We start from the raw sequence: 15934 nt of genomic DNA on the forward strand, positions 1-15934 counted from the left end.
TTCACACACAAATCCTCAAAGTTTCCGCGCTGAAACTTTCCACCACCGCGATGTTTCCCTAACCCTGCTGTCACCCCGCTCACTTGGGCCATTCCCCGTTTGCAGTGGAGTGGACTCCTTGGCGTGAAAATCGCCCCCTCGTGAATTACGAAATGTGGAAAAGGGGGCCGATGTTCTGGAAAAGCGGGCCATCGTTTCCACAACAAGGTGGCAGGAATCACAGCCAAAATAACTACCACCGACTAAAGCAAATACCGGTCAGGGATTGTCTCGGCCCATCATCCATTAAGGGTTAATAAAACGAGTGCTTTTTTATGGACAGACTAAACACCGCTATAGGAATGTGGATATTCCACCAATGCCTCAGGACTATCAATGGAGAAGAGTACCTTCCAATGTTCATTTGAGCATTCGGGCATCGATCTTTTAACTTGCTTCCATTAAGCTCGAGTTAACCATGACATCACCATATGCAGAGCAGGGTTTGCCCACGTGGTTGTTGTCATGCTAAGTACGTCTTCACAGTTGTGATGCAAGGATTTTTTATCCTCATAAGTGACGTTTCCTGTGCTTCTTAAGTGGTTAACACTGATGATGAAATTGTAAACTGGATAAAGCACATTGGTAAAAAAAATTGCTACTCAAGGATACGTTACAAATAGCCACTGCACAAACAGTTTCAGTGCGTGATGCCTACAGGCATACACGCTTACATGACGACTCCTGGGAATGTTGTAAGTAGTTTTTGACCCTTTTATAACTCGAACAAAATCCTTCAACCAACTATCCCATGAAAAAAAGTATATTTTGGTCCGAGCGTTGCGACGCTCTTGAACTGTCGAAGGGTTCCTTTTATTTTTTTAGGCGCCGGAGAATGCAGCGGAGCGGAGAGCGGGCCCCATTCCCACCGCCGCCCACGCGCAGGGAAGCTGCTGGGTTTGGGTTTGGCAGGCGCCCGTGCTGCATACTCGCTGCCACCCGGCACTGGGAAGCCGCCGACGCTGCCTTGGTTCGTGAGCCAGACTTGGCGGCACGGCCCCGCGCCCGCTTCCGTGGCAGCCCCTTGCCGGCTAGGCCCAGCAACAAGCAGAATGGGGGAGAAGTTGGGCCTGACTGCTCGCCTTTACCGGATGTTATCGCGATAGGCCCACGTGCCTTTCTACAATTGACAATTGAGGGTTTTTTTGTTCTGCTCTGCGGACATTTGGCCAAATCTTTGCTACATTTTGCTCTGTTGCCTATAACGGTTTTAAACCTTGGTTGGAAAGTGATAAAATGCATGCCAGAAAATTTCCAAATATATATCAATTCGTGTCACTGCTCTAATTTTTTTTTATAATAGATTTAGGTTATTCTATACAGATGAGCTCTGAAGCTAAAAAACTTTTACCCCAGTTGTAACCCATCATGCGTCTGTGTTTTGAGTCCCACTTATCTGCATAGCAGTGTGATTATGCTCACTGGTTTTAATGGACTGAAAAGTTTAGTTTTTAGAGTTGGGTAGAAGTTTTTCTTTTCGAGTCGAGTGTTATAAAAACGAGTGACTTGTTCTATGGCTCCGATGAAGAAGTCGGTCTCGTCTTGCGCCGGAATAAACAGGGGGCTTGCTCTTTGATCCGAGCCACACGCTTTTAAAAGAGCTAAACTTGGTAAGATTGCTGGGTCAGCGCGCAAATGAGACGTGCTGTCTCCGAAGTCTTAGCGTCACTACTATCAAAAAAACGCGGTAGAAATTTGTAAAAATAAGTTCTATTTTAACTTTAATCAGCCTAATTTAATGTCTAAACTAAACTGAAAAAAGAACATTGAAAAAAAATCATTCCCACGCCACACGCTCCAACCAGGGAGGGGAGGCAGAGTGGGGGCCATGGGGGTGGGCTCCATCGATTCCCTTGGCTCACGGAGTGCGGTGGCGGTGGTGGTGGCGACATGAATCAGAACTGTGGGACTGTCGATCCTGGAATACTGCGGGGAGCTCTTCCTGGGCCCCCGAGCCTCATGCAAGTCGGGGCATTCCTGAGCCACGAGCCTCATGCAAGTCGGGCCATTCCTGAGCCACGAGCCTCTTGGAAGTGGGGCCATTCCTGAGCCACGAGCCTCATGCAAGTCAGGCCATTCCTGAGCCACGAGCCTCTTGGAAGTAGGGCCATTCCTGAGCCACGAGCCTCATGGAAGTGGGGCCATTCCTGAGCCACGAGCCTCATGGAAGTGGGGCCATTCCTGAGCCACGAGCCTCCTGGAAGTGGGGCCATTCCTGAGCCACGAGCCTCATGGAAGTGGGGCCATTCCTGAGTCACGAGCCTCTTTGAAGTGGGGCCATTCCTGAGCCATGAGCCTCTTGGAAGTGGGGCCATTCCTGAGCCACGAGCCTCTTGGAAGTGGGGCCATTCCTGAGCCACGAGCCTCTTGGAAGTGGGGCCATTCCTGAGCCTCGAGCCTCATGGAAGTGGGGCCATTCCTGAGCCACGAGCCTCATGCAAGTCGGGCCATTCCTGAGCCACAAGCCTCTTGGAAGTGGGGCCATTCCTGAGCCACGAGCCTCTTGGAAGTGGGGCCATTCCTGAGCCACGAGCCTCTTGGAAGTGGGGCCATTCCTGAGCCACGAGCCTCTTGGAAGTGGGGCCATTCTTGAGCCACCGACTGAACCTACTGCAAGATGCCCGTTTCTGGACCACCAAGCGAGCCTAGATGCTGGTGGGCGTGGAAGCGTAGGGCAGGATTTCCGTCTGCCATAGAGCTCTGCACACGAGCCTTCAGCGCTTTGCGCAGCAAGCGTTCCCAATAACGCCCTGCCTTAATCATTGTTAGGTTATTTCAAATGAATGCGGGTATCCCTCGATTTACGAAAGGGATGCGCTCTTTAAATGAAAACGCGTTAAACGAAATTTCATACTTCGGGATGACTTCCCCGTGAGCTTAATACTAAAAATCATGGATGTGTTTCGGACAGTCATTACAACTCTAGTACCTAACCTAAAAATATACACCTATATCTCTTTTCACAACATAAAAATAACAATCTTGATTTGAAGATTTCGTGACTGCAGGAATCCATACTCTTTGGTTCTTTCGGTAAAGTCACTTAGGTATAAAAAATAAAATAATACATCATGACGTTTCGATCGCCACACAAGCAACCGTCCTCAGGTGGGAGAGAGAAATAAAGTAAAGAACATAAATATAAAAAGCATTGAATAATTTATTTATTTAAAACACGAAATTAACCTTTTCAGGGAACGTTTGATTGACTGGAAAGGCACAATGTATTTTTTAAGTTTTTGCCTCAGGAGCTTTTGCTCAAAACATTAAACGTAGTCGTCTTTGAGGAGTAAGTGTTGAAATCCGTATGTAGGTCGGACGTACAAGGTTGTCCCACAAGTGACAAACCTTGCTTGAGCAGCGCAACGCGCACCGTTATTTATTTAATCTGACGGCTGCGTGCGATATGTATGTATGTGTGTTGAACTTCTTTTGCACCATACGTAGCCAACCGTGCTAATCGGAGGTGTGCTTTATATGGCAGTCCTTGTCCAGTAGCACATGACCACGCGCACCGGATTGCCGCGGTCACGCATCGAAATTACGTGTCGAGGGCGGCAAGGAGATCCGTGGTCACGGTGCTCGCACTGCCTCGGGCATGAAACATTCCGCGTGACGCGCTTCCCTCACGGCACAGGGAAGACAGAGCGCTGAGGCAGTGCATTTGATGCCTGAAGAGCCATGGGTAATGGTGGTGCGGCAAGAGGCGTGGATTAGATACTATTTAACTATTTACTGTGAACTATTATTTATAACAATTTTTTTGCTGTATAGCTCTCTTTCAGAATCAACCTGGCCACAAATGATAGCTCAACGAAGTGGCTTATCAAATGGAAATTTAAAATAGACAAATACTCTAAAGACGTGTTGATTCTAAATGTGGAGGGAAAAATCGGAGGACTCAGAGAAAAATACACACGACCACGGGGAGAACATGCAAACTCCATATATACAGGCGTCACAGTCGGGATCTAACCCACGACCTCCTGTATACCAGGCGAGGTATTTAACATCTCGCCACCGCGGCGCCAGCCACGTCAGGGACTTCACCGCGTATTCCATGTAGACGAGTATGTCCTCACCGGAGTGCCGGGGCAGTCCTGCCCTCGGTGGTCATGAGGGCCCCAGTGGTCCTGATCAGACAGCCGAGGCTTTTGCCAAAGACACTGCACTCTGCTCGGGCGGTACTGGCGCCGGCGTTTTCCCGGAACAGTGAAACAGTGACCCCCCCCCCTCCTGCTGTTGTTGGTCCGAGGCAACCACGTACCCTGCATGCAGCAGAATTGTCAGTCTCTGGAGACAACAACAACAATGTGCGTCCACACCCTATCGCGAATCAGAGGTCAGCGCCGCGTACTTGGCGTCTCGCTGTGGAAGCGTCAAGCCTCCGGAGAAAAATGTCGTCGGCTGGGATGAGTACGTCTCCCCAGATGAGTACATCTCCCCGGAACCCTGCAATACAGCTTGGACAAGCAAGTCATGATAAAGGGGTTTTTTTGGGGGTTAGATCAAGTAAATATAAATGTGTCGTTAACCCACCATCACCTGACACAGCCAATTAGTAAGGTTTGTCACGTAAACAAAACGTGCCAATTAGTTACTAGTTCAGCCCACTGGTGTGTTGTAAAGTAATTCCACAGCATTTACAATTCGAGTACCGTGATGTTTCGCTGGCTATTACATCCAGCTGTCTCAGGCGATTTTGCCAGAATTGTAATTTTGGTCGCGAAAGCCTTCGTGTGAAACCGCTGGAAAAGCTTCAGCTGGGCGCCTTTGTGCAGGAGGCCGTGAGTAGAGAAGCTCGATGTCGGAGATAAAATTTGGGAAAAGATTGCATGGGCGATGTAGCGCCTTGTTGACAGGATCGTCTTTGGACCGGGATTCGTTGGTTGAAGAGAGAACTGAGAAATAGACGTTCCCACAAGATCTGCGCATGCTGAGGCGTAGTATCAGCAGGCCTATAAATGGAAACTAATTACTGGGGGAACTCATAAATGATTCCACCCACTAAATCGGAGGAAGAGCTTCGCTCCGTGTGTGAGCCTCTTTTGTGTGTCTGTGGGTTTCTATGTGCGTCTGTGTGTGGCTGAGTTTGTCTGTGGCTCTCTGAGCGTGTCTGTGGCTCTCTCTATTACTCTAGCGGTTGTATTTGTGAGTCTAATATATACAAAAAGATTAATCCTTGATTCCATCTGGAACGCAGTCGGGATCAAATTTTCCCTCCCGTCACAGCATTTTGGGGCGTTCCGGCCCATTTCCACCACTGAGTATCAGGCGCAGGCAGCCGACCCAAGTCAGAGCTGACCTCCCCAAGGGTCTATCGGCAAAGAATGCAGCTATTCCACTTCCGGAATCTGAAAAGTAGATCTACCGGGAATGGGCCTTCGCCGGAGAATTCGGAGCTCTCTCACCAAGGAAATGTCGCAACTTCTAAACATTCGAGCCGTTCAATATGTAGCTGCCTACCAACACCTCCGATTAGCACAGTTGGCTATGTACGGTGCTTTTTCATGGTCAGAATAAAGCTCTGGAGACTACAGGGCCATTTCTGGACCGTCAAAGGCTAAATTACTTCCTCAAGAAGGGGCGCTGCAAGATTGAGTTACTGCATTCCATGAGGAACTCTCTGGAATGGGGAGATTGGATGACATCAGTGGACCCACTGCTCCATGTGTCCATGCACTCGCGGTGCTTCCAATTACCTGCGGTTCTGCGCTCTCGGCCAATATTGCAAGCACCGAGCGCTGCCATTCGGCCTGGCCTCTCCTCCAAGGGCGTCCACCAAGGTTATCCCGGCCATGTTGGTGTCATCTATAAGAGAAAGAGAGAGTGTTCACATTTACCCCTGTCTGGATGAACACCGCCACGTCTCAAACTCCAGCAGGACCAACGCTGTCCTTCAACTCCTTGAGGACCACATTTGGGTGGTCGACCCAGCCAAGTGCGTCCTCCAACCGACTCGGTGACTCTTAACCACCCCGGTGCTGACATCTGGATGAACCTATGTCCGGATGTACCAAGAAGGTGCTGCTTTTCTGCCCCCAGGACAAGGAGCATCCTCGTCCTCCTGGGGCACATGGCCTCCACTGCGGAGATGGTGCCCTGGGCGAGACTACACATAAGACCACTAGAGTGGGCTTGCCAAAAATGAACCACAATACCTTTCTGATCTCATCAAGGAGCATAGACCACCACGTGAAGTCCGGTCAGCCTCACAGCGGCTTTTGGCTAGCCATCGAACAAAGATGGTCACCGCATCGTGCGCTTTCAGATGTACTTCTGTGACCATCTGCAACGCTCTTCCTTCAGATATTAGGAAGCCACTGGAGCTGTGCACTTTTAAATCTAGATTGAAAACTCATTTCTTTAGAACTTCTTTTTGTGAAGTTAAAAACACGTACGTACATACTGTGTCAATGTGACCCATATCACAGCAGTCTCGATCAACAAGCCGAACTGACCCCACAAGAGTTGCAGAGTCCCCTCTGGCGGGCAAAGCAGTGGAATCTGCAGAAGGATCTCCCGCCAGGTGACCCTCCACCAGACTTGATCCTCGCCACCGATGCGAGCACGTGGGGGTGGGGGAGCACACCTCCATGGCAGACCCGTCCAAGACAGATGGCGAACGTGGATAGAGCAGTGCATCTAGCGCTCTCTTACTTTCGGACTAGGCTCAGACAGGAAGCAAGTTCTCGTTCGCTGTGACGACATGACGGCTGTGGCGATGGTGAGTTGTCATGGCTACCCCCAAGTTTCGCTCTCTAATGGCAGAGGTTTGGACTTCCTGGCCTGGGCGGAGTTAGAGCACCTGTCCCTACAGGCTTTGTCATCTGGTAAGGGGTGAACGACAGGATCACGTGCGCGCCCGCGTTGGGTCGAGGGTGTCTCGATCCCGTGGAGTGCGCTCAGCATCGTGAGGCACTTGAGCAGGTCCGATTGCCTTAGTGCAGATTTTTGTCGCCGTAAGCCAGTTGGGTTTATGAGACTGTGGCTGAAACCTGTGCTTGTTGTGAATGTGCGCAGCTCTGTCGGGTTGTGTTCACACGACATCACCAGCAGTACAGGAAGGGAGGGTCATTTATGAAAAATTATGGCCTGGTTATTTGAGGTTTTAGAAGTTAACGCCGAATTTTCCTGGATACAATATTTGTATTGTTTTTCTCTCCCAATTTTTGTCCAATTATGCCGTCGCTGTCGATAAAATGAGACAGTGTCCATTTAGAACTCGTCAGCAGAGTGCAAAGATATATCATGAAAACTACGTTTGAGATCACTTCACAAGTACTGCATTTTTTCCCCCACGCAACCTGTGAAAGAGAAATGTTTGTCACCTGGCAGTAAAGCCGGTGTTTTTAATTCTTAGAGCTGCAATTTAGCTAAGTTAAGTGGAAAACCAAATGTAATGTGATGGGTTTTTTGTGCAGTCATTCGTAGCTGTGCCGAGAAGCTTTGCTTGAGAAGCCGGTCATTTTAATCATGCGGTACTGGAAACTCGCATTCAAATGCGGGATCTGTGTGTTTGTAGTTTAAACTTAATTTGATGCACTGTAATACTTGAATACTTTTATGATAGCTTCTAATTTACATATCCTTATAAATAAAAACTATTATTATCGTAGGATTTAAAGTCTACAGTTATTCATCGGAGGATCATGAGGATATTGTGGTGGCTTGGGAATGCTTTCATACAGCAGTGGATTGACCGTGATGATGATAGTTTACAATGTGGTGCTTATTTCAGGTTGTGGTATCAGTCAGAGGTCGTGTCTGGGATGCCATGTCTGTAGTGCTCCCTTTAAGTTTTGTTGACCCAAGGGAGGTTCTGTGGCTCATTTCTGGCTGAGTGGACCTGCAAGATGTTAATCTCCAAGTCCCCCTGTTTGAGCATGAAGCCAACTTATCCCTTTGCATGATTACCTTTTTGTAAAAATTTCTACGCTTCACTCACTGGAAGATCAATTTAGGATTGATTACGGCTGAGATTCATGTTTACTTGGGTTTCTGTGAAACTGTTGCATATCAAGATCACATGAAATGGAAGCCTGAACGTTGCCCTTTCGAAGAGACAATATAATTGTGGGCGCCGTCACCATGCATCAGCAGTCCCCCCCCCCCATCGAAGCAGTTTAATTCTTGACGTGGGGGATATCTCCGAATGCGGCGGTGGATCTGGCAGAGCGAGAGAGCATGAGGGAGCGGGCAGCAGCTCCGGGAGACGTGCGTTGAGGGGGTCAGCCGAGGATACGGGCTGTCGCCCTCTCTTTTGTCAAATTTTTTTGACAATTCCTTCGGCAACGTTATTTTCTAGCGGCGAACGTGTCCGCTGTTTGCCTGCGGCGGTGTGTTTTTTTTTGTGTGTGCGCGCGCGCTCGGCTTGCGGATTTGCTTCGGAGGAATGAAAGCGATAATAAAAGTGCAGCCGGCGGTTTAATATCAGGACGGCTTGAGGCTTCGGGGGGGTGCGGGGGGAAGCACATTTTCTCGTGGGGCTCGATCAGGGCTGCGTGGTACAAAGCCCATGGAGTCACGCGGGAGGAGGAGGAGCGGGTTCCATCCCACGCTTAGCGCCCCCCCCCCCCTCATCCGTCCAGCCCCCCTGCTGCCGGCCGTTTTCTGGCAGTGGGCCGTCTCCCCAGCCCGAAGGATTACAGATCTTCATACCTTGGCAGCCACTCACTCTTTCCTCTGGCTCATGGAAAGCACATCATCTTTCCAGCTCCCAGAGGCAGCAAATTTTGACGTGTTTTTATTTTTGTGGGAGAGTTTATTTCATTCATTTTTTTCTTTCGACTTTATTCGTAAGCCGCATGGGCCTTGGCATCCAGGTCTGGCCAGCCTGCAGCCCCCCTACTTTTGTCCAGATGGTATGGGGCCCTTAGGACGTTTTGTTGTGCGTCAGGCCAAGAAAGTGGAACACTCTCGGAGTTTTTCGTTTTAAATGGTTCTCGATGGATTCTGTGAGGTTTTTTTTAATCGATTTCCACTCGGTACCAGCTGATTCAAGGTCGTGACTAGTTACTCTTAAAAAAACATTTGAAAACATTTAAATATTCACTGACTCAGAACGTAATGATAATAATGTCTATTAATAGTTGCCACCAGTTTTTTTGCTGCGGTCAGAGCAATTTATCCACAGTCAAAGTTTCAAGTTCAAATCCCAGCCAGGGATCGTTTTCACCCATTTCATGTGTGAGGTTGATGAAAATGAGTTTCAGCTCTCGGAATGTTGACAGTCCATGTCGCACAAATGCACGGACCCCTTCCATAGGAATGTGGAATTTTCATCAACTAGCTCTAAAGGGATGCAATGGTTGATGAGCATCACTCACTTGTCAAACATGAAGATCCTGCAGCCCGTGATAGTCTAATAGTTTCATGTATGTATGTTGAACTTCTTTCGCACCGTACGTAGCCAGCCGCGCTAATCAGAGGTACTGTTACATAAGCTGCCAAAAAATATATATTGTTGAACAAAAATCTTGACCAAAAATAAATGGGCATTCTTTCAACGACTGTGAGCTCTTGCATTCTTTAAGTTGACATTACGTGTTTAAGAAAGTGTCCGCGCACTTGTGTGTGTGTGTGTGTGCGTGGCTACGGTCGTGTATGTGTCTACAGTTGTGTTGTGGTTCGTGTGGGATTCACTGCCTTCACTGTACCACATTTCCAAATTCCCTGTACAGGATTTGTACGGCAGCATCTCTTTAAATGCTGAAGAACTGTGTGTCTGTGTGAACACGTATCATTATATTTCGTGAATTACCAAATGTACGCAAGTTAGGTTCCGTCGGGTGCAGGATGCCCGTTGGACTGTACAGTCACGAGTGTCAAGCTCTGACTTTCAAGGAATAAAATGTTTCTCTGAGAATGGATTCAGCGAATGAAATTAAAATAAAGCAAGCATTTTTATGCCTATTAATATGGATCGACAATTTTGTTTTCATCACCTCATTGATTTCTATTATCGCAGAGCGTTTCACCCTGGCTATGAACATTGCTTTTAGGAACGAGGAAGTGGACAGCCGCATTGGCCTGAGTATTAAACCGTACGGTGCGGGAGCCCACGTGCACCGTGAGCTCCCAGCTGATTGTGAATGAAGTCAACGTGCTTGCGTGCTCCGTGCGTTCGTTCGCAACTCTGCCCTGAAGCCACTGCCGAAGCCGTTGGAGGAGCGCGCGCAACCTCGGTGCTTGTCGAAAGAAGTTCAACATTCATACGTGCGTCACTCCTGTACCCGCACCGTTTGAACAACTACCATGGCATGTCCCCCGCTAACCGATTAACCGCCTGCAAACCGGTGCACTTTATTTTATTGCACGGCATCGTGGTCATTTTCCATCGATGTTCAAGATCTGACCGTTTCATATATTTGTCTACATCCCAGTCCCCAATGAGTCGGATGTGTGAGCTACAGTGTGTAGACAAACATTACAAGGACTTTATGGATTCTTAGGATTCAGTGTTAATGTCTGAATCTACCCTTACAATACGGTTCCTTAATTTTCTTGCTTTACGCAATTTTTGTTTCATAGAGTGCAGTAAGGGGTGCCACGGTGGCGAGATGTTACCTCCCTCTCCTTGTATGCAGGAAGTCGTGGATTCGATCTAAACCCTGACGCCTGCTTTATATTCGGAGTTTGCGGTGTCTCTCCCCCCGCGGTCGTGTGGATTTTTCTCTGGGTCCCTTCCACATTTAGAATCAACATCACGCGTTTAGAGTATTTGTCTGCTGTAAATTTCCACGTGATAAGCCACTTCATTGAGCTAATATTTGTGACTAGATCGCTTCTGAAAAAAAGCAATATAGCTCAGTGGGCCTTAGTATTTTTTTAAATTGCAGATGCTTTATTAAATGTGTGTACAAGTTAGCGCTATCCCTGTGTTGTTGCCTCCCCCAAGAATGTTACCACGATTGTACGAGTGTTAGTCCACCGTCTCCTCGCCCTTTGCCCACGCCCAGCTATTTTCACGAGATCTCCCTTTCCAAGCAGAGAAAGAAAATAGTCGTCTAAATGTTCTCTCTCACCTGGTTCACGTGAAGGGTTTTATTGGGTGGAAATTTGGCAATCTGCATTTTCTACCAGAAGCCACTCACTCCTGGGTCAACTGATCCTAGGGTAGGGGTCGGCAACCCGCGTGTGGCTCTCTTTAAGGAACGCTTCGTGACGTACTACTTTAAGCACCATCGTCACGTGTTCACGTCGCATTGGCGGCTCTTGAAACATCGAGCGTTTCTTTTTTACCGAATTCGAAAATAAATGTTTTACCTTATCGTTGTTTTGGTTGCTGAGCCCTGTCCTAGAGTAGTAACTTCTGTACTTGGGTGCGGTTTGGTCAGCATCAGCACTGGGGAGACAAAGGCGGCCCGGCCTGTGCAGTGCTCACCACTTTCCCCCACCGCGCACTGTGCCGGCCTTAATAGGTGCTCACCAATGGCTCTTGTCCCTGTTTATTATGCCAACAAGGGCATCTTTGTGTTCATGTGTTTACGAGTGAGTGTGTGTGCGTGTGTTATTAATATTTCCCAGCAATATGCTGCATAACTGCTGGAGGCATATGGTCTGCTTACCAGTTCAATTATTCCAAACATGAACATATGTTCTGGATTTGGGGCAATTTTCATCTGATTGATTCTATACCGGGTTAGGTGATGGCAGATAGTGATGTTACTCTCAGGTGAATTTAGCTGTGTGTGTGTGTCTGTGCTTCTATTTGGTTGTCCACTTGTCCGTCAACGTGAGTGAGTGTGTCTCGATATAGCTGCATGCGTGTACGTGTCTGTACTACTGTCTCTTTGTCTATACCCCTGTGTGTGTCTTTTTACACCCGTGTGTGTCAATATCGCTATATCCTTACCCCTGTCTCCATTGCCCCATGTTTCTGCCTCATTGTGTATGTGTCTGTACACGTCTTTGTGTACGTGTCTTTGTGTACACGTCTTTGTGTACACGTCTTTGCGTACGCTATTTGTGCACACGTCTTTGTGTACACGTCTTTGTGTACACGTCTTTGTGTACTCATCTTTGCACCCATGGGAGTACGTCTTCCTGACCCACTGTGCTCACTTCTGTACTGGCGCCACCCCTGTATGTGCTCATTGTCTGATCTCTGTGCACTCTGTACACGTGTCTCCTGGTACCCTTTGTGTCTCTGCCCCGTGCTTGTGTTGGTCCCTTTTTGTTGGCCTCTGTACTCCTGTGTATAATGTACACACTCTGTGTGTCCATGCATTTGTCCCTGTATATGTTCCTGTACACTTGTGTGTATATTTACGTCGCTTCACCTTAGTGTACATGTTCCTATACCATTGTGTGTACATCTGTCTCTACCTTTATATGCATATATCCCTACCTCGTTCTCTATCCCCGTGTGTGCGTCTTTACCCCCGTGTGAACAATCACTCATGTGTATGTGTGCCTTACCTCTGTTCCCCCTACCGCCCATGTGAGATGCTGCCGTGATGTAACGGTTATTAAGGTTATCGTACTCTGGACTCGCATTCCAGAGGTCGCCGGTTCGACCGCCAGGCGCGGCAGTTGCAAACAACCTGCGAGTTTCTTATGTTGCCCTGCCTCTGTCCACCCGGCGGTAAAAATGGGCTCGCCATACTCGATTGGCAGGTTGCACGCCGTGGGGTTGAAGCGTTAAAGATGATCCCACGTCTCGTGAGGCGTCGTACGAGATACCTTCCAGAAGGGCTATCTCGAGCTTCCTCTAGCGGAGGCCAATCTCTCGTGACAGCGGCGGCTTGTGAGCGAGCGGTCGCGGGGCTGCACCCTGACCCACGAGCGTGTTGTTCGTTCCCCCCCTGTCTCTCGCCCCCCTCCCCCCCTAGAATGCGTGCCCCCGTGGGCGGAACTCGCTGAGCGCCTGGCGGTGACGTCGCTGCAGCAGCGAGGAGGCTCCACGTCGTGCGTGGTGCACATCCGCGCGCCCGCCGGCCACTTGGTGGCCCTCAACGTCACACGGCTCGCGGCTCACGGGCGCGCGGCGCCAGCGGCGGCCCCGCTGGCCCCGCAGCAGCACGCTCCCCCGCCGCCGGGCCTGCACGTCCACGCGTCGCCCGCTCCCTCCGGCCCGCCCGCGCCGTACCTACCTCCCGGTCAGTGCCGGCAAAATTTCTTCAACCGAACTTTCGTAAATAGAGGGATACGTGTACAAGTATCGAATCGTGTATTTTTATCGTGATTAGTTGTGCCTAACTAAGTAGCAGTGGATGGTGGTAACAACTAGAAAAGCAAGTTACCAAGGCACAAAATCTTACATAGCCTGCTGTGTGGGTCGTGGAGGTTACTTGGACATATTGACGGTACACCGGTGCAACATAACACGCTGGCCCTCATTAAACAGTTTCAAATCTAAATTTGAATCAGCAAATCTGTTTACCAGTTTTTATTTATTCAGTCTACTGAGAATTGCTAAAAAAAGTCAACATTGACTGTTGATTTGGGTCTGTTGAATCGAGGAACCCACCCGATCAAGTCTAGGGCATGAGTCAAAACACTGCGCAGCCGATCTTCATCAGGCTGGGTGCTGCTATACGGCAACAGCCTGTGAAGCTTCATGTTCAGCTGCTCACATAACCTTCCTCTTCCCACTGCTTCGACATCATGAGAACTGATTTTGACGCATCACCACCACCCTGCAAAAATTTCTGACTGGGTTTGCGAATCGCCAATATGTTCACGTAACCGCACTTTACCATGCCGGTCGGTGCAGGTTGGCAGCGACATGCGTGCCAACGCTGACCCCGCAAACCAGACTTCCCTCGAGTAGACAGTCATCCTTTTAATGTATGCAGCAGGATAACTGTATGCAACTGTATACTGGTCCCAGCTGCCTTCATGTCCTTTGTCTGCGTAGATTGAATAAGTTACAATCTCACTTTTTTGGGGTTTGTGGCTGTCACGAAGGCGTGTGTACAATGTGCGCGAGAATGGTGTTGTGATCTTGATATGAAAAACATTCTGGGATTTATGTTGTGTTTTGCGGATTGAGAAACCTTTTTGCGCATGAATCATGACTTGTCTCCATCCCGCACATATTCTCTTCTGGCTCATGCATTCCGCTCCTGAGCTAGAGAAACTACTTGAATTAGTTTTTTGTTAAAATTCATTTTGGCAATGCCCACCATGGCCTGATCCACTTCACCTTTGTCTCACGTACAGTAGGCCACTCTGTTTTCACAAACGCACACCCTTGGGCAAACACCACACATTGTTGTCACACCGTTCTGGTCTAACACCTTAACCCACACTGTCCTGGTCTCATGCCTTAACCTGCACTGTCCTGGTCTAACACCTTAACCCACACTGTCCTGGTCTAACACCTTAACCCTCTCCGTCCTGGCCTCCACCTTAACCCACACCATCCTGGTCTCAAACCTTAACCCACACCGTCCTGGTCTAACAACTTAACCCACTCCGTCCTGGTCTTACACCTTAACCCACACTGTCCTGGTCTGACACCTTAACCCACACCATCCTGGTCTCACACCTTAACCCACACCGTCCTGGTCTAACACCTTAACCCACACCATCCTGGTCTCCCACCTTAACCCACTCCGTCCTGGTCTCACACCTTAACCTGCACTGTCTTGGTCTAACACCTTAACCCGCACTGTCCTGGTCTAACACCTTAACCCACTCCGTCCTGGTCTCACACCTTAACCCACTCCGTCCTGGTCTAACACCTTAACCCACACCATCCTGGTCTCACACCTTAACCCACACCGTCCTGGTCTAACACCTTAACCCACTCCGTCCTGGACTCACACCTTAACCCACTCCGTCCTGGTCTCACACCTTAACCCACACCGTCCTGGTCTAACACCTTAACCCACTCCGTCTTGGTCTCACACCTTAATCCACTCCGTCCTGGTCTCACATCTTAACCCACTCCGTCCTGGTCTCACACCTTAACCCACACTGTCCTGGTCTCACACCTTAACCTGCACTGTCTTGGTCTAACACCTTAACCCGCACTGTCCTGGTCTAACACCTTAACCCACTCCGTCCTGGTCTCACACCTTAACCCACTCCGTCCTGGTCTAACACCTTAACCCACACCATCCTGGTCTCACACCTTAACCCACACCGTCCTGGTCTAACACCTTAACCCACTCCGTCCTGGACTCACACCTTAACCCACTCCGTCCTGGTCTCACACCTTAACCCACACCGTCCTGGTCTAACACCTTAACCCACTCCGTCTTGGTCTCACACCTTAATCCACTCCGTCCTGGTCTCACATCTTAACCCACTCCGTCCTGGTCTCACACCTTAACCCACACTGTCCTGGTCTCACGCCTTAACCCACTCCGTCCTGGTCTCACACCTTAACCCATTCCGTCCTGGTCTAACACCTTAACCCACTCCGTCCTGGTCTCACTCCTTAACCCACTCTGTCCTGGTCTCACACCTTAACCCACTCTGTCCTGGTCTCACACCTTAACCCACTCTGTCCTGGTCTAACACCTTAACCCACTCTGTCCTGGTCTAACACCTTAACCCACTCCGTCCTGGTCTCACATCTTAACCCACTCCGTCCTGGTCTCACACCTTAACCCACTCCGTCCTGGCTCACACCTTAACCCACACTGTCCTGGTCTCACACCTTAACCCACTCCGTCCTGGTCTAACCCCTTAACCCACTCCGTCCTGGTCTCACACCTTAACCCACTCCGTCCTGGTCTCACACCTTAACCCACTTCGTCCTGGTCTAACACCTTAACCCACTCCGTCCTGGTCTAACACCTTAACCCACTCCTTCTGATCTCACACTTTAACCCACTCCGTCCTTGTCTCACACCTTAATCCACACCGTCCTGGTCTAACACCTTAACCCACTCCGTCTTGGTCTCACACCTTAATCCACTCCGTCCTGGTCTCACAT

At 49.3% G+C, this 15934-nt stretch overlaps 1 protein-coding gene across 2 annotated transcripts in view; it reads left to right on the forward strand.

Annotated features, from left to right (window-relative positions):
* The window catches only part of LDLRAD4 (low density lipoprotein receptor class A domain containing 4), a 169436-nt gene that overhangs the window by 22765 nt on the left and 130737 nt on the right, over positions 1-15934 (forward strand). For both annotated transcript variants that reach the window (XM_032971019.2, XM_076074026.1), the window contains one exon: positions 12876-13142. In XM_032971019.2, coding sequence (XP_032826910.1) covers positions 12876-13142 — 267 coding nt within the window. The remainder of the gene's footprint in view (positions 1-12875; positions 13143-15934) is intronic.

The sequence above is a fragment of the Petromyzon marinus genome, chromosome 45 (assembly GCF_048934315.1).
Source record: "Petromyzon marinus isolate PM22_M1 ecotype Great Lakes invasive population chromosome 45, UKy_Petmar_22M1.pri1.0, whole genome shotgun sequence".
In the NCBI taxonomy this organism is placed as follows: Eukaryota; Metazoa; Chordata; class Hyperoartia; order Petromyzontiformes; family Petromyzontidae; genus Petromyzon; species Petromyzon marinus.